This window comes from Colletotrichum destructivum, chromosome 7, assembly GCF_034447905.1.
Source record: "Colletotrichum destructivum chromosome 7, complete sequence".
NCBI lineage: Eukaryota > Fungi > Ascomycota > Sordariomycetes > Glomerellales > Glomerellaceae > Colletotrichum > Colletotrichum destructivum.
In genome coordinates this window covers 1,848,743-1,873,206 of record NC_085902.1, presented here as the reverse complement: position 1 = coordinate 1,873,206, position 24,464 = coordinate 1,848,743, and the positions used below count along the sequence as shown (strand labels likewise).

The following is a 24,464-nucleotide window of genomic DNA, read 5'->3' as shown; positions in this document are numbered from 1 at the left end:
ACCGTTGCTTCTGGCACTCGACGTGTGTAAATCAAAGGTTACCGCGTGTGGCTTTGTCTGAGTGCCCAGCCACAGTGCTGTGTGTCAGTGTCCCCACAGCTGGCAGCTGCCGCACAGTGCTTTCGACACTACGAACGCGACCGGGATGAGATGGAAGAACCGCAACCTCTCATTTACAACAGACCTGGGCCATTTCAATCTCCCTTCGTACAACTCCGCGCCGCCTGACAATCGCCGTTGGGAACTATCCGGCAGCGAGCGAGCGATATAACCTCCTCTCGACTATGCGACAACACAACTTTCGAGTATAGCGATAGCGACATGTCGTCGGCCAAGGACCTCGTCGAGTTTCCCGACGTGGAGGCGAAGCTCCAAAAACCTTCCAAGCAATCCGCCTTCGAGAAACAGAGGGCCGAAGCAGAAGCAAAGAGGGCCCGAGAGGCCGCCGAGACAGCTGCAGTATACGAGGATTTCGTCAAGAGCTTTGATCATGACGATGACGACGCCACCGCCAGCACCGGCCGATTTGGCTCCATGCCTTCCCAAAGACCCCCTCCGAAGGCTCCTGGCTTTGGTGGCGGCGCACCGCTAGGCGCAGTCGCAGCGTCCAAACGACACTTTGGTGCACCCGCCCTGAAGAGTGGTCCCGGAAGCCTGGGCTTCGTTCCCGGCTCGAAGAGTGGCCCGGGGAGTTTGGGGCCTTCGCTAGGGTCGTTTGGAAGGAAGAGAGCGTTCGATGCATTCCGACAAGAGAAAGACAGAGACGGCAGGCTTGGATTCGAGGAGCGAGAGGAACCCATGTCGGTCGCTAGAGTATTCAACCACAGCGACGACGAGGACGAGGGAAACTCTGACTCGAGAGCCGAGGAGATGGCAGTGGCGAGGCCAACGTTGCGCCTCTCTCAGCTGCCGCCAGGGACGTCACCCGCCTTCATAAAGTCGTTGATACCAACAAACCTGACGGTCGATAACGTCAAAATCTTGCCCCCTGTGGGCCCCTCTGGCACGGAGAGAAAGTGCGCCGTGGCCATCGTCACATTGTCGCAGGACACTGCAGCAACAGACATCGACGCAGCGGTCAGCTCGCTCCAAAACCGCTACCTTGGCTACGGCTTCAACCTCTCACTACACCGTCACCTTTCCTCAGCTGTGGTGACCGCCGCGGCATCTACGCTTGGTGGTACGTCTGCCGGATCGCAGCCTTTTGGCGCCAAACCCGTCTCGCAGCAAACGGCACCGGGCAGCGCGACCACGCAACATGCTTTCCACCGGGGGTTTGCACCGCCGACTTCTTATGCCCCCGCCGTTGGAGGACCCATTAACCGAAGCAGCATCCTACATGTACCCGTCAAGCCGCCAAACGACATCAAGATGATCCAGCTCATCAACAAAACCATTGAGTCGGTCCTTGAGCACGGGGTCGAGTTCGAGGCGCTGCTGATGAGCCGCCCCGAGGTTCAGCGCGAGGACAAGTGGGCATGGATTTGGAATGCCCGTAGCGAAGGAGGTATCTGGTATCGTTGGCGACTGTGGGAAATCGTCACAGGGGCCTCTTCTCGCAGTAACAAGGGAAGATATTTGCCGCTGTTCGACGGAAGTCACGCTTGGAAGGCTCCGGAAAAGGGCCTGCCATACGAGTTCGTCACCCGCATTGACGAGTTCGTGTCGGACTCGGAGTACAACTCCTCAGACGACGAGGACTTTGACGGAGACAATCGCGAGAACCAAAACCAAGGCCCCGAGGCCGAGGCCACCTTCTTGAACCCTCTCGACAAAGCTAAGCTAACCCACCTCTTGTCTCGCCTACCCTCTACGTTATCCAAGATACGGAAGGGAGACATCGCCCGTGTCACGACCTTTGCTCTCACACACGCAAGCCGGGGCGCTGAAGAGGTCGTCGACATGATCGTCTCGAATGTCGAGAAGCCCTTCGCACTAACGGCGGCCAATCCTGAGTTCCAGTCTAACACTAAAGAGAAGACCAGACAGGAGGACTATTCCGAACCACCGTTGCCCGAGTCGGAAGAGAAGGCCGATAAGGAGGGACTCGACACCAGCGGCCCAAGCCTCGTAGGTCTATACGTTGTCAGCGACGTGCTGTCGGCGTCGTCTAGCAGTGGCATGCAGCGCGCCTGGCGGTATCGACAGATGTTTGAAGGGGTGCTCAAAGAACGCAAAACCTTTGAGGGTCTTGGCCTGATGGCGGAGAAACTGAACTGGGGCCGAATGCGGGCCGAAAAGTGGAAGCGTAGTGTCGGGCTCGTTCTCGGCCTCTGGGAGGGATGGTGTGTGTTCCCGACGGATAGTCAGGAGCTGTTCGCCAGCAGTTTCGATAACCCGCCATCCTCTAAGACACAGGAGCAAATCGAAGACGATGCAGCAAAGAAGGGCAAATGGAAGCTAGTCGAGGCCTCAACGCCAAGTGTCGATGTTGCCACCTCCACCACCGCCGGTGCCGCCGCCGCCATCAGCACCCCTGACAAGACGGCATCAAAGCGGACGTCGGCTGACAAAAATGATGATGTCGAAGGCGAGCCAATGGACGAAGAAGACGTCGCTGGCGAACCCATGGAAGAGGACGACGTCATGGGTGAACCAATGAGCGAGGAGGATGTGGAGGGAGAACCCATGGCGGACGACGATGTCGAAGGAGAGCCGATGGTGGAGGATGATGAGAATGGTGACGCAGGTGAACAAGCGAAGGACCAACCAATACCAGCCAAGTCCAGCAAGGTGGAGGAAACAGCAGAGGATGGTGATACTGGTGAAGCGCATGCAACCAGGCGGTTACAGCTATCGACCAAGCCGAAGGCTCAGGCTAGGAAACGGATGAGAGCGGTGGATATGTTTGCTGACTCTGGGGAATCCGATGAGGGCAAGTAGCCGCGCGTGGCGGAATCAGGCGGAGTTGGCCGCCCTCCCTCGAAGAAGACCAAGCCAGGGGCGCGGTGCGGCGCGGCCGCTGATCGGGTGATTGATAATCTTGCTCACTCAACGAAGACTCGAGGTATATGCAGTAATGGCCAATGCCTAGAGTTACAAACACAGATGTCTTGACTGGACGACAGGCGGACAGGGTACAGGTGGAGGGGCCTGGCTTTCGTCCCGCACATGAAGGACGGTAGGACGACTTTCCAATATTGTGTCGCCGAGTGTCGCTCAGGAAGGCGTTGCATGGAGATACGTAAGGACAAGTCTCTGTTTTGTGGTGAAGAGATATGCCAGCAGCAATGGCAGCGAACTGACCATGATTTTCTTCTTTTCATCCGGACATACATGGCATCCAACTTTACGGAGCAGATGGCAGCTTCCTCTACGGCCGATTATCACTCTCAATTGGCGACGTGTTCCACCGGCCGTCGACAAGAGCATTCAGCAAGACAGAAGAAGTCTCGTGGACCAAGAGCACGCAGCATTGGAAACGAGAAGCTCAGTTAACAGCCGATGAGAGTCGGCACAAAAGACCCAAGTTACATCACAAATACCCACTTTTTTTTGAACATTTCCCATCCATCTTTTCAAACCCTCGGCAGCACGCTATTCCTGCACAGCCATGGATACGCATTCTTCGTCATGTGTGAAGTGGTCTTGGTTGGGGCGTGGTGGTGGGAAAAAACCCCGAGGGAAAAAGGTGGTAACTCTCGTTCGACAACCGTCTCGTTGAATTTGGTGCCGGATCCGGCCAATCAAAACTTGCTCACTTCCCTGGCCTCTCGAGCCTCTGACGGTGGAGTTTTTTCTTCCCTTTCCTTTCTTTCTAACTTGCTCGCTCCCACCCTCCTCCTCCCACGTCTTCTCGTCCCGCCCCCCCCTATTCACTTCCGTTTACGCTCGACTTTCCTCATACAGAGCTCGTGGCCGTAGGAGTTTGTAGTCGATAGGCACAGCCCGGGATCGGGGATAGGTGCTATGGTGAGGAGGTGAACCTGGTGCAATATTACGGGGAGGGGGGGCAGGCCAAAAAAGTACCATGTACATAACTTACTTACACGGTCAAAAAAAGATAAATAAAGAGAAGGACAGCACATACCGACCGGATAAGCAGGTTGCGTGCGGATCGGATCCTTCAGGGATGCCGGCTCCAACACTGAAGAGAAAGAGGCACTGACTTTTGTTCAAAGAGAAGCCTTGTCTCTACAGCCACCACTTCCGATGGCACGCTGTCTCCGTACCTAGGGGAGGGGGAAGGGAGGGTCCTAAGCCTGGTTAGTTGACCATGGACTCGGCACCGACAAGCAACCAGTCAGCAGGGCAGAGGCCTGCAGCAGTTGCTGCAACAGTGCGTGGCGTTGTGTGTTGCATGAAATCTCGGAGCTGGACCCTTGGGCCCTTGGGCGCGGTTCCGTTCGTAACGGAGGGCACAGGAATTGGGAGAAGGGGCGGAGTGGCAGGCCGATGCGATGGGCGTGGAGCTTTCAGAATATATCAAGACGCAGACCCGACTCAAAGAAGAAGTAAGGCCGAAGCAGTGCTTGCTTGCTTGCCTACTTGCCTATTGGGAGGGCAGTCGGGGGATCGGCTGCTGGACTACGATGATGTTTCTCGGCGGCTTACTAGATGGACGGATGATGATGTACATCCCGGCCGGGCGAGACGAGACGGCTTCGGGTTCCAGGGCTGCCTACTATCCGTTTTATAACACAAACCTCACAGCCGTTCTTCTTCGCCGGTCAAAATGACCGGGTTCGTGGCTTCTCGGCGCATCGGTTGGTCGGTTGGACCATGATCTGCATTGGTTAGGTCTAATCCATCAACCTAACCGGGCCTCGCATGGCCCTCCCGTATCCCACGGCCTCGTGGCGATACCACCACCACGAGGGGGGGTATATGACATACATAGGCTAGGCAGTGTCGCCGCAGCAGAGATCTGAGCGTTGGATTTTGACCCTCTTCTCCTCTCTCTCGGGTGGGGGGAGGAGGACGGCTTGTTATATGAAGTGCAAGCAGCTAAATCGGATGGTGGTGTAAGACAACGGCATACTCTTGGCGGTTAATAACGAGGTGGTCGCACGGGCGGATATGCTCAAAAGAACCCTGGGATCGATATTATGTCAACCCTTGCCCGTGCTTTTGAGGTAGGCGAGAAAGGGGCCATGGGCCATCTCATGCTCAACTCAGGTACGATAGGGGACTACCGATTCTACCTGTGCTGATAATTAGGGTGTGCATCATGCGGCTTACCTCACATCCGTCCGATAGCCTGTCGACACTCTTCTTCCAGGCTTTACAGTTACACATACATAGAGAGAAGGAGAAAGAGAGGGAGAGGGAGAGAGACGCTGTGTGTGTGTGTATGTATGTGTGCAGAGCACATTGCCTACGTACACGTGTAGCGACTGACTGTAGATTGTACTTGCAGACCTAGGCGACGAGGACGGTCGCGGCGCCAATATGTGTACAGGTAATAAACCCCCCGCACGTGGGGCAGTTTCGATGCGCTACCGGGATCCATCGCCCATTCTCCATCCTCGTCAGTCGTCAGTCGTCACCTCTTTCAGACCCCCGTGCCATACCCTCGTCCCGCCGGCCGCTACTGTGTTTCCTCCTAGGTGCTCCGAGCTGGGTTAGCTGGGCTGGGGGACCGTACGCTTGCTTTGCTGGTACTATTGGAGGGGCCTTACACACCTACCTACTGCTCCGTACTGGATATCCCAAAGAGACGAAAGGCGAGGGAGTCGGTCATTCGGGAGAACGGAACCAGTCGAGGTGAGGGAATCAATCAACAACAATGAATCAATGTCAGTGGATGCAGGTTCGGCGTTCCAGGCCAGACCCCGTTCGTTGGTCTCCCCCGGCGTCGTCCGTCCACCCAAGCAAGCGGTCCACCCACCCAGGCCGTTTCTGCCTCGCCTGCAGTCTATCCTCGGGTCTCGTCGCAAACTCACCCACTCACTCGCTCAGACTGACACTCACTCACCGGTGGTTTTAGTTCTTTTATTTCCGTCTTCTTTTCTTCTCAGTGGTGCTCGGTTGCTCATTGGCCAGGCTAGGCCAGCTTTACTCGATTAGTCGCTCCCTTACTGCCTACATACCTACCTATCTACCTACCTAGGTACCTATCTACCTAGCTCCTAACCTAGGTAGTCCCGGCCAGCCAGCCTTTCGCTTGAGCACAAGGCGATCCTAGTTCTACTGCCGCTGCTACTGCCGCTGCTACTACCACTGCTGCTTCTGCTACCTACTACTGCTATTACTACCGCTACCGCTGTTGCGTGAGTCGTGCCCTCCGAACAGCGAACCCGACTCGCTCTGCCGACCGGGCGGTTTTGCATTCTTCACTCTCACAATACCTTACCTGTCTGTCTCGCCTTGCGCGCAACTTTCCCACTCACTCTTCGGTTCCTTGAAACGCCGCTCGTTTCTCGCCAATATCGAGCTTCTCACCCCGACGTTTTCCGTCGACAGCATCCGACTCCCTGCCCCAAACGGACTGCACTCAAGGGCGCCGCCTCCCCTCTCATCGTCGCCTTCAAGCCACCCTGAACCGGTACACCACCGACCGCTTGCCGCCGCCGCCGCGGCCGCGTACACAGAAGCCTGCGCAGCTGTGAAATCCAGGCCCAATCGGAAAAGGACGGCAACGACGATAGCGACGACGACGGCGACGACGACGACGACGACAAGAACGACGACACGATCCAGACAAAGACAGACAGACAACCGCTGTACCCCGAGAGCTGGCGCCCGCCTCCATGTTTCATCCCGCGGCTCATTCTCAGGGTCCAAGGTTTGTTGGAGTCGCAGCCAGAGCGACATTCACTGCAGCTCTCGTTTTCTCTTGAGCCCCTCGCTCCTCGCTCTTCGCTTCTCTCTCAATATCCATCTCTGTTACCCGCCAAAATCTCTTTTCCTCCCTCGCCTACCGTCGCGACCTTGAGGGCTCCCCCTCCCCCGCCACAGCCGCCCACCACCATGCCGCTCATCAACGGCCAGAAGATGGCCTGGTAAGTCGTCACGAAATTTGCTTTCTCGTCGCCATACCGCTTCAACGCCGCCCGCTACCCTCCGTCGCGCCGTCCTTTCTCTCCTATCGACCGAACCCTGCGATTTTCCTGTTTATCTCTCTCTCTCTCTCTCCCTCTCTCTCTCTGCCTTCGCTTCCCTCGAACCCCGCACCCCCCCCCCCCCGCTGGACCCTGTGGCTGACCCTTCCGTCCGACGTCGCTCAGCGAGCCATGTATTCGTGGTCACCGTTCCACGAAATGCACACACGCGAATGAGCGTTTAATGGTCCCCGTACGAAAGCCCGGCCGCCCGCTGAGCACATGTCCTCATCCGCCCGCCCGCGGCTGCGGCTGCGGCAGTGTGACGGCCGCCATCCCGAGGAAGCAGAAGTGCGGCTGCGGCTCGAGCAACGGCACGCCCACCACCGAGTCGCCGGGCCTCGTCAAGGCAGAGTCGCCCGCGAGCGATGTTCCGCCCATGTCCCCAACCAAGGCCCCCGCCGCCTCCTTCCGAGTCCAGAAGACGGCCGCCAAGTCTGCCAGTCGCAAGCAGTCCTTCGACCCGGCCAACCTCGAGAGGATGGACGCTGCCAACATCAACCTCCTGCCGCCTTACGACATGGCGCAGTCGAACCATATCCCCCAAGTCACCGTCGCCGCCATGCCGCCCATCCCCGCCCCGAGACCGACAATGGAGTACAGCGCCATGCCCATCATGCCCGGCGTCAACGGCATCAACGGCACCTATCATCACCCCATCATGTACCCCATGTTCACCCAGCAGATGACCGCCCCCATGTTCCCCCACCGGCCTCCAATGTCGATGTCCCGGACGAACGGCGCCGCCTCGGCAACCAGTACGTCAAAGCCGGCGCCCGCTCCCGCACCAGTGGTCGCTACGAATGGAGGCTCCTGCTGTTCAGGCAAGGCCAATGGGGCCGTTAAGCCCACCCCTCCGCCCCCGTCACTCACGAGCACCAGCACCGGAGGCTCGTGCTGCTCGGCGCCGAGCAAGGCCGAGGGAACCTCTACACAACCTTCGAGTGTCAGCTCGAGCCCAAAGACACAACCGAAACCGAAGACGGGCGGCTGCTGCTCGAACAAGGCGCCCACGATAGACACCAACGTAGGGACGAACGGACACCACATGGCCAATGACCACATGTCGCCGTCGAGCGCCATCGCCATGTCGCCCTTCCAAACACCAATCGGCATGCCGCAGGGCATGTACCAGTCCTACTTCCAACCAACCATCTTCACCTACCCACCGCAGTATGGATCCTTCATGTCGCCGCTGCAGCCCGAGCAGTGGAAGCAGACGATGGAGGCGCTGCAGTACGGCCAGCCCATGCCGCAGCCTGCGGCGTACGCCATGCCGCCGAACCCGCTCTACACGCCTAACGGCACGGCATCGACAATACCCGAATCGACGTCACACACGTGCGGCTGCGGCGACGGCTGTCAGTGCGTGGGCTGCGCAGCCCACCCTTACAACGACGCGACGCAGGATTACGTGCGGTCTGCCTACTTCAGCATGCAAGAAGACTCTTACGGAGTGACAAACGGAGCTAACGGTGTAAACGGACACTCGGAGTCTGTCGTGGCAAACGGAACCGGAGTCCATACGAGTGGAGACGCTGGCGGCTCTCCGCCCGCGCCGCAGACGCCTTCGGACGCTGCGTCGGGGCTGAGTGAAGAACAGGCGCTCTCGGCCAGCGACTTTTTCTTCGTCACTTACCCCTTCAGCGGGGAGGGATGCGCGGGTGAGACATTGTCATGTCCCTGCGGGGACGACTGCCAGTGCCTCGGCTGCTCGATACACAACAACTCGCCGGTCCCCGAGTCATGACGCGGAATTTGGGTCCTGTGACGGACGGATGGCCGGGGAAGGGTTTCGCGGATGGCAAGTAGGCTTCTGCGTGAAATGCTTTTTTTGAAACCACAAACCTAGTTCGACGACGACGTACGAAAGGGACGGATCGGCTTTTTTTCTTCTCCTTTTTGATTCTCTTCCTCTTGGGGGGTGGTTAGGTCGGCATTGGTCTGCCGTGATATGGCTTGCATCTGCGGTGTTATTTGTGAAAGACGATACCCCACACTGGCTCTGTCGCAGAACCTATAGAGATTATTATTTTGACGGTCCTTGGATGGCTGTATTGCACAAGTCTTGCCTAGCCCCTCTATCGCGTCGCGCTTTGAACAGTGATGAGAATTTCGAAGATTATGTAGCAGACCGAAGCCCGAGATGACTTTGAGGCCATGACGAAGAAAGAGAGGGAAAACCCACCGGGTCTTCTCAAGCTGCATCGGGCCGGTCGTCGAAAGTCGGTGAGGGGAACTCGGCACGTTTGACCCGAGAGTGCGGTGCCTCCCGGGGCCGAGTTTGGGGTACCCACGGCTCCGGATGGCCCCAGCACCGACCTGAGGATCCAGCCCCCCCCCCAGCCTTTTTTTCTTCTACTCGGTCAGTGCCTGCGGCGGCACGGGCTTTCTTTCTCCTGTGAACACCAACAACCAACCATCAACCTCCACCTCAACCTTAACCTCAATTTGAACTTCAACAACGGCACTTGACATGCGTTCAATCTAACGCTCCATATTCCATTTTACCCTCTTCGTCTTGTTCCATCTTTTCGTCATCATTCTTCGTCCCGCTGCTCTATCCCACCATCTGCCGTGCCTAATCAAGGAGCGCTTGGTCAATTTCCGGCAGATCGGCCTTGCCGTCGTGGTTGGATTGCCGACGCTGAAACTGTGGTCAAACAGGACAGCACATCAACCATCCACACCACCAATCCAATTTAACTGGTGTAGGCATCTCGGGGGGACCCTGTCGGCCAACTGCGTGATCTGACGTACGATTTGCATGTCACCTTTGGAGAAAGCTTGATTGCGGCTTTGCCAACCAGAGGCGCCGGTAGCAACATCCGTCTGCAGGAAGAAACATTGGGACTCGAGTCTGACAGTGTTTGTCTCATCTCTGTGCCTACAAAAGTCCTTTGAGGGACACTCTACCTAGATTGGACACCTGCCTATAATGCCCGCGGACGAGGACTCAGGCGAGAGGAGGGACCAGGAAGGGAGACACAGACGGACGCGCTCTCAGTCCGTGACCCGCACCCGTTCGCGATCGCGGTCTCCCAGGCGACATCGGGATGAGACGAGACGGAGGTCACCCATCGACGAGAGGAGCTCGCGTCGGGAGCGGAGGCGGTCTCCGCGCAGGGAGGACCGCGACCGGGAGTCCAGCCATCATCACCGACACCACCATCATCGCCATCGGGGCTACAAAGACAAAGACCAGAGCAGCAAGAAACCCGCCACCGCAGCTACTGAGCCTCTACCTTACGAGGCACGGCAGCTATCCAAGTCGGAGCTCGGAGTCTTTCGGCCGTTGCTGGCGTATTACCTCGACTTGCAGAAGCAAAAGGACATCCGCGACATGGACGAGCGGGAGGTACGGGGCCGTTGGAAGAGTTTTGTGGGGAAGTGGAATCGCGGGCAGCTAAGTCAGGGGTGGTATGATCCCGAGATGTTTGTTGCGGCCAAGGAGAGGGCCATTGAGGAGGGCATTGATGGACCAAGGGACATGGCGGGGCGCGATGAATCTGAGGAGGCGATGGAGGAGAAGCGTGGGAGGGTTGGTGATGAGGATGGGATTGAAGATGACGAGGACGATGATGAGGATGACGATGACCTCGGACCGAGACCCCCGCCCACGGCACGAGAAGGGGGCCAACGCTCAGGCCCTGGCATCCCGAGCATGGCGGACCTGTCCCTCCACCGCGAGACCCTGGCCGAGGAAGCGCAGCGCGAGAGGGAGGCGCGGATCGCGGACCTTCGGCAGCAGCGCAAAGACGATCGCAAGCTGCAGCGCGAGCGGCTGGACGACGTGGCGCCGCGCGCGGAAGCTGGGACGCGCGAGAGGCAGCTGGAGAAGAAGGCGTTGGTGAACGACAAGATGAAGGAGTTCCGGGACAAGGGCGGCGGAGACGGCGGAGTGCCAGAGGTCGCGGAGCAGGAACTCATGGGGGGCGGGGACTCTTTGCAGGAGTTCAAGGCAATGAAAGCGCGGGAGGAAAGGAAGAAGACGGAGAGAGAGGTGAGGAGGGAGGAGATTGCGAGGGCGAGGGAGGCGGAGAGGCAGGAGAGGGTCCGGGAGTATCGCGAGAGGGAGGAAGGGGTTATGAAGGGGCTGAGGGAGCTGGCGAGGCAGAGATTTGGGTAGACACGAGCGGTTATGCATGAGTGGGTCAACATGGCGAGAGCCCGTTTGTGGCCGTGTAATGTATATGTCGTTGATGAGGCTGGGAAGGACATCTCAAATGCCTCCGTACCTTGCTATTCTTGCGACGTGTGGGTTGCAGCGTGAAAGGTGTGCGGTTTTACAGTGTTTATTCTTTTTCCGGCAGACCTCAAGCGAGGAGATTCCCGGGCATGAGCAAAGCTGAAAGGAAGGAGAGGGTTTGGCAGAGCTGAGAGAGATATTGGGCTTGGGATGTTCGATCGATGTCTTATTCCGTCCGAGCAAACACTACCTGGCATGGGGGGGACTTCACCCTGTTCCCATCTTAGTACGTCTCTATAGGAGAGGCCGTGATAAGGAGCGTGGTAGGCCCATTAAGTAGGTAGCGAGGAAGACGACTTTGGAAAAAAAGGGCTCGGATGTGCTGCGAGGGACCTGGAGTTCAAGCTGGTCATCAACAGCCACCCACTCCGGCGAGAGTTTGGAGATAAAGTCCCAATCTTCGGAAGCATCCTAAGGTTCCGCTGGGTCTCGGTCATGGTGTCAAAGGGGCCAAAAGGTATCATGAAGGCATTGCGTCGACAGCTGTTACCTGAACGGTCAACATTCACCATACAAATTACCTCGGATGGCAGAGATTGAACTTCAAGGAGAGAAGAAATGACTTTCTGCCCCTCTAGCTCATCATGGCGGTTGCTACCTTGGGAGAGTCATGAACTACAGAAGGGACGGGCGGGCATGCGTATCCGCGAATGAGGAAAATAAAGTGAGGCCTTTGTTACATTAGATGCTTCCAACTTGTAGACTCGATGTAGAATACTAGTATATGAAGAGATAGGGTGGTGTAGATCTCTTGAGGCGTTGAAGCCGTGGTTCAGAACCGTGACATGTTCTTGGACAAAGCACAATGGTAGCCGCACTGTACAATGCTAAACAATGCGCTGTGTTTTCACAGTGTATGACGCCGAGTTTAGACCATGCACTGTACCCACAACTTCACAGTTATTGCAGGAAAAAAAGACTGCAAAAATTGCGACACAACTTCTCTCATCACCCCGCATCCATCCACCCTTTCAGGTGAGTTTCTCTAGGTCTCTTCAACATCATCAGCTTCTGACAAGCAACTGCAGGATTCCTACATTCCCGTGAAGCTTATCAAGAGATCCCAAAAAGAGACCCTGTTTCTCAGAGGCCTTCTCGGACTGGTTCGTTTCAGACCTCATTCATTATCCCTCTCACCCAACCGCCACACACGCATCTGCAACAGCCATGAGCCCTGTCAGCGACGTCGCCGACGGCGACACGGGCGACCTCTTCGCCGACCCGGAGGACTACTACCCGCCTACCCCGCCGCCCACCTTCCAAACCCACACCCTGTCGTCGGGCCGCGTCCTCACCCTGCATCTGGTCGGCTACTCCCCGACCGAGGCGCACCACCTCTGGAACGGCAGCCGCGTCGTCTCGGACTACTTCGAGTCCGACCCGACTCGCGTCAAGGGCCGGACGGTGCTCGAGCTCGGCGCTGGCGCCGGCCTGCCGTCGTTGACGGCGGGCATCTTGGGCGCCAAGAAGGTCGTCGTGTCGGACTTTCCGGACGTCGACATTGTGCAGACGATGCAGAAGAACGTGGACGAGGCGGGCGATCTGGAAGGAATCGTCGTGCCCAAGGGATACGTCTGGGGCGCCGACGTGAAGCCGCTGCTCGAGGTCCTCTCCGAGCCGGCACTGGCGGCTGCGGGGTGTCAGGAGAAGAAGTTTGACGTGCTGGTGCTGGCGGACCTGCTGTTCCGGCACTCGGAGCATGGCAAGCTCGTCGACACGATCTGGGACGCGCTGGCGAGGAGGAGGGATGGCGTGGCGTATGTCTTCTTCACGTCGTACCGACCGTGGCTGCGGCACAAGGACCTCGCCTTCTTCGACGTGGCGAGGGAGAGGGGGTTCCTGGTCGAGCAGGTGCTGGAGAAGAAGCTGGAGAAGCCGTTGTTCGAGGATGACCCGGGCGACGTCGAGGTGCAGAAGACCGTGAGCGGGTTCGAGGTGCGGTGGCCGGAGGAGCTGTTGGAGGGCTGACGGCGGTCTTGGGAAGGTTGGGAGACGAGTTACTTTGGACGACGGGCGTTACAGGATTTCCGGGGTGGGTAGGAGAGGCATCTGTTTGGCGTCAGGGGCAAGTGAAGAGAGGGAACGGGACGCACGACATGGGACAAGCATGGGTTGGGAGGCTGGGGATAAGATGCCATAGGTTCGTGGCGAGGGCATAATGGGGAGAGACCAGCCAAACTAAGGGAGGCTAGACGGCAGCATGGCCGACGTCGTCCGCGGTCTCGCAACAATGGCTCATGTTCGAAGCTCGACCGAGCATTGAAGGAGAGTGCCCGGCGCACAGCCCAGGGGGGTTTTTGGAACGGGAGTGGTTCTGAACCGATATGGGCTCAGCTTCACATCGGCAATGCAGCGCTCACTCGAGTATCTGACCAAGATCAGAAACGACTAAGACGGTGTTCATAGATGTCGTTTGCACCAAGCACCTCCGCAACAGAAATGGCCCTCGTCATCAAGCATCAAAGGCGAGAGGTGGGGGGGGATATTATTTCTTATACGCCGCGGCCCTCACTCTGTTTTCCCAGTGCAGATAGGGATTGTCTCTGGACCCATCGGTCGACCATGAGGGATAGCGGTCTTGAGCAAGGACGGAACGCTACGTTAACAGCCCTTGGAAACCGGCCTCAGGCCCCTCTGCGCCGACTTGAATTCATGGCAACAACTCGAACACCGCTCCACGTGCCCGTACCGTGTATCGCGGCCACGAGCAAAGTCGGTCACTGGGATTTATAAGTGAAGCGGTGACGACATGGGCTACTTGGGATGTTTGTCGGCAGGCCATGCACACCAACTGCCTGTTACATTGCATCGCGGTTCCCGCGGCGGCCTTGGCATTTTGGAGGAACTCATGCTGGCACTCGGTGGCTGCCGTCATCGGCGCCTCAGCTGTCGCTGTTAGCACGCGGTAATAAGCACCATAGATATACGGGAGGATGCTAGAGCAGAAAGTTGCTTTCTGGCGCCTGGCAGTCCGTTCATACAATTTCGGGAGTACAAGTGAGTGGTCCAGCCAAGACAAATAACGGTATCAAGAGGGCTCCAAGCCCGAATGCTTGGTCGTATTGATGGATTTGGGGGACTGCATGGGTGGTGTTCGTAGAGAAGCCCCCCTCTCCCCCTTCCCCGCTTGCGAATGACTGAATAGTGACATGTCGAGACCGAGTTGCTTCCTCGCCCGAGAATTCATCCGCCGTCCATCCAGAGCGGGTGTCTCTGTGTCATGTGTATGTTGGCGCGCGCGCATGTGTGTCGCCGGCGCATGACTCCGCGTCGAAGATGGAAGGACGCGGCGCGGTCTTCGCTCCGACTTCTCCGTCGTGAAGGATGACTAAACTGCCGTTTCCCTGGAGAGAATGACACGACGAAGGGGCTCGAGAAGACTTGATATCGCGAACCCAAGCCTCCTTTCCCGGACAGTTCGAGGTCAGGTGAAGAGGAAGGCCCCCAAAAAGGAAACACAGCTCGGAGTCGACACGAATTGGGAAGGGGGGTAGATGCAACGCCAGATGGAGCTTGGGGAGCTTGACACATTGGCGCCGAGGTCAGGTCCCCGACAAAAGAGTATTGAGGCCCAGGTAGGTAAACTGACGCCTTGGTTTTGGGGTCGTTTTGTATCCGTACAGACATGGTGGTTGCGGCACCTGGGTACTTACAAAAGGACGTGGGGTGGTGGGCCGGCGAAGGACCAGGGGGGGTTCAAGGATGACGAGATGTTCCTCAGATTACCTACTCGGCATTACGGGTGCAAAAGAAAATTCGCAAAACGGCGCGTGCCCACAGGTCGTCGACCTGAGCGTTGTGGAAAGAAGTCCTTAGTCCTTTGGCCGTTGAGGTGAGACTGCAAACGGGGGGGGGAGATGAAATGGGGACGGGAGGAAAATCCGGACGGTGGGGCATGACGGAGCACAGACCCGGCTACCGGTGGGCTCATTCGCCTTACCCCACACTTTGCATCTTTTCTCTTGGGGCAGGTGCTCGTTTGAGTCCTTGACCGGTTGCTTGCAGTTGTTGCTCCTGCCGCTGTCGCGACTGGTTCGGGCCTGTTCGTGGCTGGTCCTGCATCTCTGGTGCGTATGCGCCTGCGCCTGCGTTTGCATCCGCGTCCAACGTGTGCCTGCCTCCGCATCCACCCCACTCACTATGTCGAGGGGGGGGGGGGGGGGGGGGGAGCAACTGTAGTGTATTGTTCAGTGTGCTAGGCAGTAGAATCCCATCTCGCTGCCGCTCACACACACACACACACACACACACACATACACTAACGCCGTCCGCCCACTACGGTACGAGGTGCAGCCATCGGGAAATTTCTTGACCTAGATTTGGAGATGGGACGATGTGTCTATGGAGGTCCATACTTAGGTAGGCATGTGGCCCAGAGGATGAGACTGCAATTTCCCGCCACCCAGAACGGCCTGACAAACAGAGGGTGGCCGGCTAGGCGTGGGATGAGGCGGTTGGATGGGTTCATCTGGCAAGAGTGAGCCAGCGACGCAGCGGCCGGATGCCTGGGGCGCGAGAGAGAGAGATAGGTTTTGTTCATGGGAACGACAAGTGTTGCAAGATAAGAGGGAATGATGGACGTGTATGCATGCATTTGTGTCTCTCGAGCATGGTGAAGGGTGGTGAAGGGACTTTCCGTTGAGCATGATGGCCCCCTATCGGACACAGCCAGATATGCTATGCCACAGGCTGCTGCTGCTGCATCATCGCTTCTTGGGGTTATCACCACAGGCAAGGCAGCCTACAATATCAATCTTCCTTTCTTACCTTTTCCATTTGCATTGGCCCCCCTTGCGTTGCAGTTACACTGAGACACCCAACTGCAACTCTGGTCTCTTGTGCACTGGTCTCAATATATGTGTACACTCTGTCCGGTCTGAAGCGGCGGCCAAAGTGGGTAAGTCACACGCCATGCTGACTACTGTGCACACAGAATGCGGCGGCAGTCGCCTTGTCATTCTGGAGGAAGGGAGCAAGAGTTCCTCGGGAGATTTTACGTTTTCCCAAACCCCCTCTGTGCCTTATCAAGCTCCGGCCGGTCCATTCCAGTGCGCGTCTCGGACTCCGCATTTGGAGACATGGAGCTACTTAGACCTCTGAACTCGTGCAAGGATGTCATGGCCGCCGTCGCCTAGGGGGCCGGGGGGGGGGGGCGGCTCTCATGACAAACGGCAACTGGGGGTAAAAGGGCAGAAAGGGCATACCGAGCTTCGCTTCGCCTCACCTCGCCCTATTTCGCCGCGACGGGATTGAAGCTGATCTGGGCCGAAGAGGCGGGGTGTGTCCCGAGGGGCGTGATCGACGAAGTCTGGCCGATTCAGCTGTTTGCTTTGGAAACTTTTTTTGTGTAGCTCTGCTCTGCTTCGTCTGGTTTCTCCAAAAATGAAAAAAGAAAGAAGGGGGAAAAAAGGGGACGAGCGAGTGGTGGTTCGTTGGCGGAAGCGGCCCTCTCGGCTGGGGGTGTTCCTTGTCGTGAATGGCCGCTATTGAGAAGCTGCCATTGGTGCGTCTTGAAGCACCACGGCACCAGTTGTCTTCCCCCCCGAGGGGTCGACCCCCGCCCCTCATGAAGCAATGAAGAATCATCCATGCCATGCCCTCCTTTCGCAACGTCAGTGCAGTAGCTGGCACGGACGGGGCCGGGTTCCTAGTTCAGAATGGGGGTGGGACTGGCAGCTGATGGGAGCTTGCTAGTCCTGCCGCAAGACGGCTGTCAATTGTCAGGACTCACTCAGCATGAGATCTAAGTGTTTGAGGGAAGAGGAGAAGGAGGAGAAGGAGGAGCACCGGCAAAGGTTGGAGGGCAAAGCGCAAAACCTAGAGACGAAATGGAAATTCTGGACTGTGCTTGTTATGCCTTGCTACCTACCTACCTAGGTACTGGACCTACCTACCTACCTATGCTGCCAGCTGCTTTAACTTGCGCTGCGCTTTACAGCTGTTCATCATAAATAGGATCAACCAGTAGGCATAACCAAGTCTCGGCGTCTAGGTACAGGATATATCACCAACATATTGTACGGATACCCAGCCGACTGCCTTTGGCGACGTGGAATGATTTCATGGCCAGGGCCGTGAAGCCCCCCCTTGCCCGTCCAGCCCACTACATGCAACCCTCCCGGAGAGAGAGAGTGTGTGTGTGTGTGTGTGTGTGTGTGTTTGTTTAGGGGTGTTGGGCAGGGCTGGCCCCTGGAGTGCTTGGCTCAGGCAAGGCGAAACCTGGCTGGACGGCGTGGACAAGGTACCTTTTAGGCGGATCTTTGCAGAAAATGTACTTTCCACATGTCAACCCCAAAGTCACCTTCAAACTTGGTATAGTACACACACCACGTACAGTAGGTACCAATCTCCAGAGACAGACTGCTGCTGAGGCCACCATTTCCAGGCGTGTTCGCGCGTTCCCTCGCCTTCTCTTCTCACATTGAGAGGGGGAACCTTTCTGCCCACAGAATGGACAAATAGTGCGAAGTGGGCAAGCTTAGGTACATAGCACCCAAGCACCAAGGCCAAGGTGTGTACGGCGGTACGGTACCTTGGGAGGAGTTGGCTCTGGCACTTGTGACCTTGGTGCTTCTCCAATGCGGAGAGAGAGGAGACAACCCCAGACCCCAGATTCCCTGCCTGGATTTCCCCCATTCAACGGAAGCCAATTCTTCTCTCTCCTCATCACTCTCTCCACATTACCACCACCACCACCACCTCACCTCACCTCACCTCACCTCACCTCTCACACACACTCTCTCTTCATCTATTCACCCTTACCTGTACTCTACTCTGTACCTGTACTGTCTTCCTGTTCGTCCACCACCAGCTCGCCGCATCACGTTTCTCAACCACACCACCGCTTCCACTTTGCCCCCGCTTCCTCCTCCTCACCTCCTCATCCTACTCCTCCCCTCTGCTCCTCACGCCTCGCCGCGCCGCTCATCTCGCCTATCCTCCTCCCTCTCCTGCACGCGGTTGTCCACGACAGATTGGAAGCATCGACGTTGCATCCAAAGGCTGGTTCCCTCCATTGATCCTCCGCGGCACATCATCGCCAATCCTCTACCCGCCACTGGACAGCCGGGTCTTTCCTCCTCACGCGACAACTTTCGAAGATCTGCACACACGCGCACGCACGCACACACACACACACACCCCAACCACCTCTCATCTACCAACATCTGCGAATCTTCCGTCCAGAGAAGCCATCGCAGCGTGGTGTTCGGTGTCGGTCGATCTTGTCCTGCTTCTCCTCACCATCCATCCAGCTGCCGTCTGCCTCGTCGTACAGCGCGCTGCAGACAGCCGAGATCTCCGTGTTGCCCCCTCTTCAGCCCATTCATCATCCCGGCCAGCCAGCTCTCAGCTCCCCAAGCTTTCCAGCCGGTTCTAGCTTCTGGCTAACCCTACCTCTCCTGCTCTCACCTCGACGCTCGGCTCCTCAGGGAACCTGCCGCGGCTCGCTGCCTTTCTCTCAGCAGCGTCTCTCTCTCTTTCTATCGCTGCTACTGCTACTGCTGTTGCCGTTGCCCTCCGCATCCGCTTCTGACTCGCCTTCCAAGTTTACGTTTGCTCAGCGTGTCTGGCCACTCAGCTCACTCGCCTCTCTTCTCCCAAATCTCCTCATCCCCATCCCCTCCTTATCCATCCACCTCCTCTTTCTGCCTCCTCTCCCGAGACCGTCCGTCTCCTCATCTCCATCAATTCCCCGCCTTTTGCTCTCCCACCCCCTCCCTGCTCTTCATTTCGACCTCGCCGCCCACTTCATTCACCCAGTTGTTGTTGTTGTTGTTGTTGCTTGTTTGAGCCGAGTACGCCCTCGTCGACGCTCCAATTCCTCTCATGCATGCTTGTTTGTGTCTTCACACTCACGCATAAACATCCAGAGACACTGGCCGCCCCGACTTCTCACCGCGCGTTCCCTTGATATTCGGCCTCTCCCAGCCTGTATCGTATCCCTCGTGTCACCCGCCGCCGCCGCCGCCACCGCCGCCGCCGTGCCGTGACACCGTTTCTTTCCTTCTTCCCCAAATCTACTCGCCTGCGTCCTCCTAACTTTCGCCCGCCCTACTGCTACCGCCGACGCATCCCTCTCCGAATACCAGCTTCTCGCTCCGTCGTTCGCGCGGCCCCCCCTGCATGCTTCGTAGCAGCAACGCCTGAAGTCACGAGTCGCTTGGAAACGCCGGCCGCCACCGCCCGTGGTCCAGCTTATGCTCACGAGAGCCTTGCATCGAAAGGGACCCCCAAGACGAGTGGTAGCATAGAATACCTCGACCTCCACGCTTACACACCGGCTCTCGAACAGAGGTTGAAACTTCTCCCTTCTTTTCCGCAATCCCCATATCGATACACGGCGCGTCACCCCGCAAAGTATCCCCTTCCGAGGTCAACTCTGCTCCGCCTTCTTCTTTCTCCTCCCCCTCCTCCTATTTCCCCCACTTTCTTGTGCTGTGTGACCTCGGAGGCCCTCGACCTATCTAATCATACCTAACCGAGCATACTGTGTTCCCTTCCTCTTCTACCCTAGCCGCCTTCTCGAGGATAGGGCTTCCACGGAATGCTCCCTCTTCAGTCTATAGAAGGCATGCCTCCTCACGGAGTCTCTGCTGCGCCTGGGGAGATTGGGGAGGCCCGCCAGCAAAAACCCAAGACGTTGCCGTGCAAGTATTGCAGCAAGCGCTTCAGGTGAGTTGTTCCTCTCCCACCCCCCCCTCCCCTCGCGCAAAAGCCGCCCCCAACTTGATTGACGTTTGCCCTGCCTTGCTTGGCTCTCTCACTCTCTCACTTTACTCTGCTGTACCTTCCTGCCAGCTTACATTGCTTTTGCATCTTAGGCGTGTGGAGCATGTCCAGAGACACGAGAGGACGCACACCAAGGAGAAACCTTTTGCCTGCGGTTGGGCTCGTTGTGGGAAAACGTTCGGACGACGGTGAGTCCGGTCCATCAACCTTGCCCCCGGCCATTCGTCATTTTTACCATTCCGCCCAAGTACTCCCAACCTACCACCACAACGACACCACCACATGCTGCCCGCCTTACACAAGCACTACTACCACCACACAACCCAGCTTGCCTTATCCCACGACTCTCCCCCCCGTCCCAGACCCCGACTCTTGACTCCACCTCCTCTTCTTCCATCACCTCCTCCCTCCCTGTTCTTTCATGCTCGTCCCCAGCACGGCCAACTCCCCTCGGATCTGACACAGGAATATGCTTATATGGACATCAGTGATCTTCTCGTCCGCCATGAGAAGCTCGTCCATCTCAATGAGGGCAGCAAGGAGAACAGCCGCCCAAGGAAGACTTCTTCCAGCACCCACAACCCGCCATCTTCTTCTGACAGTCATGTCGACCACGAGATGCTGGGCGTCCGCCGCCCCTCTCAGTCGCAGTACCACCAGGAGTCGATAACCGCTGTGGCTTCCACCTTGGGCCCGGATCCTCGCATGCCAGGTCCGGCCCGTGCCGCTGCCTGCAACCTCGACTTGCTCTCCGATGCGGCTCTGGCCAGCGAAGTAAACCCTATGCAGCAACCCATGATGTCGGATATGGGACGTCCACCTTCGGACCATGCCAGGATCAAGTCGTATGAGGAATCGATTGGGTATCCCGAGCGCCCGCGCGAGGACCAGAACATGTTAGCCCCCGGCTTCGCTCCCCAGCCCCAGCCCGCGCCTTACGACGACTATCACATCTTCCTTGACGACTTTGCGCCTTCCCACTACCTCCCGCCTCCTTTCGAGTCTGACCAACAGATGGGCGGTCTCTGGCCGCGCTCCGGCGACTTGCATCATCGTGGGCCATCCAAGCCATCATCACAGTTTCCTTCGCGCTTTCCCTCGGTCCAGCCCGACGGCCGGGAGGGGATGGAGGGAGGACCGCGGAGCCACGACGAGTCAATGAGAGCACCCCTTCGGATCTCCGCCGCAGACCATACTGTCATCAAGAACAGACTTGAGGAGTTCTCATCCGTCATCCCCAACGACTTCGTGTTCCCCTCTCGCCACACCCTAACCCGCTTCCTCGAGGGCTACATCAGCGGCTTCCACGAATACCTCCCCTTTCTTCACATCCCCACCCTGACACCCGCCGAAATGGCACCCGAGCTTCTCCTCGCCATTCTGGCCGTCGGTGCTCAGTATCGATTCGAAAGCCACCGAGGTCACGCCTTGTGGTACGCCGCAAAGGCCGTTGCCCTCGAGCAAATTCGACGTCGCCATAGTCACGAGGTGCATGCGCTGCTCCCGACACCAGCTGCATACAGCCCGCACTCGACACGACCCTCCCCCAGCTCCGGGTTTCGCCACACGTTTGCTTCGGCACAACAGGACCGCCCAATGACACAGGACACTCACCGAGAGCCCTTGTTAGTGCACTCTTCGTCTACTGTTCCTCAAGTACTAACCAGCCATAGCTCGCCGAATACGCCCCAAGCCCGACTGGAGACGACCCAGGCCGTCCTGCTGCTCTTCGCAGTAGGGCTTTGGGGAGCCAAGGCCATCCTACACGAGGCGCTGTCCCTACAGAGCCACCTCGCTATGCTGGTCCGTGAAGAGGGCCTGGTCGCCGAGTCCAGTCCCGGTGTCGCGCCGGATTGGGAGACTTGGATCCGGCTCGAAGGCGCCACGCGGACGAAGCTGATAGCATACTGCTTCTTTAACCTGTGCAGCATTGCGTACAACATGCCGCCCTTAATCCTCACATCGGAACTTGGCCTCTTCTTACCCTACCCATCACGGTTGTGGAGGGCCGAGTCAGCGTGGCAGTGGCAGGAGGACCGACAAAACTACCCGTCCGCCGAGATCACTGTCCATGATGCCTTTTCTAGAGTCTTGACAACCTCGCCCCAAGGGCTTCCGCCGCACATGTCGTCCCTCGGGAACTACGTCCTCATCCACGCCTTGCTGCAGCACATCTACCTGCTGAAGCAAACTTCGTTTGCGCTGAGCTCACCTTTCGGGCATCAGAGAGGTCTCAAACCGGAGGACGTGGAGGAGGTCACGGCGGCTTTGCGGATATGGCAGGTCAGTTTCGAGCATCGACACCAATTGCGTGCTGCCGACGCAGGGCATGTTGGCAACAGCGACTCGTTCCCGGGTGGCCCGGTGGCGTTCAATTCGACTGCTCTTCTGCGTTTGGCGTACATTCGTCTGTACACGGAAATCCCGCCCAGCAGATCACTCGAAACCCGGGACCACATGCTGGTCGCTTCATCACTGAGCAACATGCCCCTTCTGGTCCGCACTCTGAGGCTGCACAGGGCCGTGTTCCAGGCAATCCATGCCCTGTCCATGTTGGTCAAGGCCGGCGTCAACTACGTTGCGAGGACCAAGAGCCTGGAATGGAGCATCCAACACTCGCGTGAGTACCCTGGATACTAACACAGCGGCTTCCGCGTGCTGACTCTGGCTTTCTTTGCAGTGTGCAACTTCGAATGCGCTATTCTTTTATCCAAGTGGCTACTCACCCTCGCGTCGATCGGACCGAACGACCCCCCTGCGACGCCGGAAGAAAAGAACCTTCTGCAGTCAGTCAGGAGAATGCTCGACGAGACAGAGTTTGCTGTGCCCATCGATCCGTCCCTAGGCGGGCCCGCTGCCGGCCAGCCTGCCAGCAGCGAAGTTTCAGCCAACGACAGCACACGGCTGAGGCAGCTGGCCGCAGCGGTCATCCGGCTCTGGGCGGAGACGTTCAAGGGCTCGCACATTTTCGAGATGGTCAGGGTCATGGGCTCGAGTCTCGACGGGTACGCCGACTTGGTCGAGAAGCCCCGGGACAGGACGCCCCTGGGTCGCATCGCCCATGATCCCAACCTCGGGTGACGGGCCCGGACAGCGATATAATGCACCTTGTACCAGATGATTGGACCTCACGGAACTATGTGGATTCTCAGCGAGTTAAAGAGCCTCTTTTCGGTGTTGGGGCAAAGTCGACCGTTGTGTGCCAAGGCATGCCCCTCTCTCCCGATTAGGTTGTTTGTAGCCCATTTTCGTACCTTGAGAAGCCGCCCCCCACCCATTCCCATTTCGAAAAGAGACAGGCAGTGCCATGACGACGTTCTCAAAAGGACTGTAGCGTTGCCGTGTGGATGAGGGATAAAGCGGCTCATCGGCCAGAAGCGTTTGACGTCGAATTGCTGAGAGAGTGAAAGAGAGAGGGAGACAAGGGAGCGAATTGAAGTCTGGCGTGTCGTTAGCTTTCCCCGCCCTAGCATATTGGAGAGCACCCCCGGTCGGGATTTCGGCGCGTCGAACCGGCGGAGTACCGACAGACAGGTACCAGCTAGAATTCGGAGGGTAAGAAATCAAGGAACAAGGGGGAGGGGGGGACGGTCCGGCTTGGCGTCTCTCGCGCATGGTGTTTCAACGTATCTTGGTCAGTCATGTAGTAGGGGGAGGATCGGAGAATAGTTGCAGGTTGGCCGTTGTTTTGCTTTTTCTCGCGCTTGTACAGTTTATTTGGTCTAGGCCCGCTTGCCCCTCGGTTCGAGGGGGGTGGTCGCGTTGCTGCTGCTGTTGCTGCTGCTACTGCTACTGCAGCTGTGCGGCGACATTGCGTTTTGGATTCACGTCGGTGTTGATAGGCTGTGGATGAATAATGAGAAAAAGAGATGTCTTGACCATTACTCTCGTATTGGGGGTGAATGCAGTAGTACTTGTGGTTTGATGCCCGGTCTTGGAATCCCCACGCGCACTGGGATGTCCAGCAACGTACCTAACTGAGGCCGTATGTGCGCGCCCCTCGGCCGAGAGGGAAAATTACAAGCTGGCGGCCGGCCTGGGGAAGTCCTGGGTCGATGAACGAATGGGAAGTGAGTGGCTTGGCGAGGGCTTTGACATCGGCAGAATCAGCCGTGTCCCGAAATGTACTGGAGCAGGTGTTGAGTCGTTCCGCTTGATCGGCTTTGCTACTCCTCCATGGGACTTTGGAGTTACAAGCTAAATCTGTTGCGGGCCGTCTGGACTGCGTCGACACGAGGGTTCCTTCATGTTGGCGAGTCTTTTGTCTTCCGATGGGGATCATGCATGACAATCCAGCCGTCTATGATAGCCCCTGACCAGACATATCACTGCGAAGTGCTCGGGGACTATGAGTACCAGCTCCAGAAGCAGGTGGCATGCCGCGCTACACAAAACTTGAGCTGCGTGAGCTGTGCCCGCACAACGTGCCCACCTACTGGCCC

At 57.6% G+C, this 24,464-nt stretch overlaps 6 protein-coding genes across 6 annotated transcripts; 5 read left to right on the top strand and 1 right to left on the bottom strand.

Annotated features, from left to right (window-relative positions):
- The first annotated feature begins 1 nt into the window (after window position 1).
- On the top strand, window positions 2-3,823 carry CDEST_11125 (Putative CID domain, SWAP/Surp superfamily protein). Its single transcript, XM_062927281.1, has one exon. It carries the CDS (start codon window positions 322-324, stop codon window positions 2,881-2,883), a length of 2,562 nt encoding a protein of 853 aa, XP_062783332.1. The 5' UTR covers window positions 2-321; the 3' UTR covers window positions 2,884-3,823.
- A 1-nt stretch (window position 3,824) lies between these two features.
- CDEST_11124 (uncharacterized protein) lies at window positions 3,825-5,519 on the bottom strand. The gene has a single exon (XM_062927280.1). The coding sequence runs from the start codon at window positions 3,976-3,978 to the stop codon at window positions 3,826-3,828; it is 153 nt and encodes a 50-aa protein (XP_062783331.1). The 5' UTR covers window positions 3,979-5,519; the 3' UTR covers window position 3,825.
- Window positions 5,520-6,006: 487 nt separating this feature from the next.
- Window positions 6,007-9,106, top strand: CDEST_11123 (Putative copper fist DNA-binding domain-containing protein). The gene is made up of 2 exons (XM_062927279.1): window positions 6,007-6,944; window positions 7,170-9,106. Exons 1-2 carry the CDS (start codon window positions 6,913-6,915, stop codon window positions 8,791-8,793), a joined length of 1,656 nt encoding a protein of 551 aa, XP_062783330.1. The 5' UTR covers window positions 6,007-6,912; the 3' UTR covers window positions 8,794-9,106.
- A 346-nt stretch (window positions 9,107-9,452) lies between these two features.
- CDEST_11122 (Putative style cell-cycle inhibitor 1) lies at window positions 9,453-11,287 on the top strand. The gene has a single exon (XM_062927278.1). It carries the CDS (start codon window positions 9,982-9,984, stop codon window positions 11,170-11,172), a length of 1,191 nt encoding a protein of 396 aa, XP_062783329.1. The 5' UTR covers window positions 9,453-9,981; the 3' UTR covers window positions 11,173-11,287.
- A 957-nt stretch (window positions 11,288-12,244) lies between these two features.
- On the top strand, window positions 12,245-13,261 carry CDEST_11121 (Putative lysine methyltransferase, S-adenosyl-L-methionine-dependent methyltransferase superfamily). The gene is made up of 2 exons (XM_062927277.1): window positions 12,245-12,267; window positions 12,321-13,261. Exon 2 carries the CDS (start codon window positions 12,460-12,462, stop codon window positions 13,258-13,260), a length of 801 nt encoding a protein of 266 aa, XP_062783328.1. The 5' UTR covers window positions 12,245-12,267; window positions 12,321-12,459; the 3' UTR covers window position 13,261.
- Window positions 13,262-17,962: 4,701 nt separating this feature from the next.
- Window positions 17,963-23,898, top strand: CDEST_11120 (uncharacterized protein). The gene is made up of 5 exons (XM_062927276.1): window positions 17,963-19,965; window positions 20,115-20,210; window positions 20,511-21,647; window positions 21,696-22,642; window positions 22,703-23,898. Exons 1-5 carry the CDS (start codon window positions 19,838-19,840, stop codon window positions 23,101-23,103), a joined length of 2,709 nt encoding a protein of 902 aa, XP_062783327.1. The 5' UTR covers window positions 17,963-19,837; the 3' UTR covers window positions 23,104-23,898.
- The last annotated feature ends 566 nt before the right edge of the window (window positions 23,899-24,464 follow it).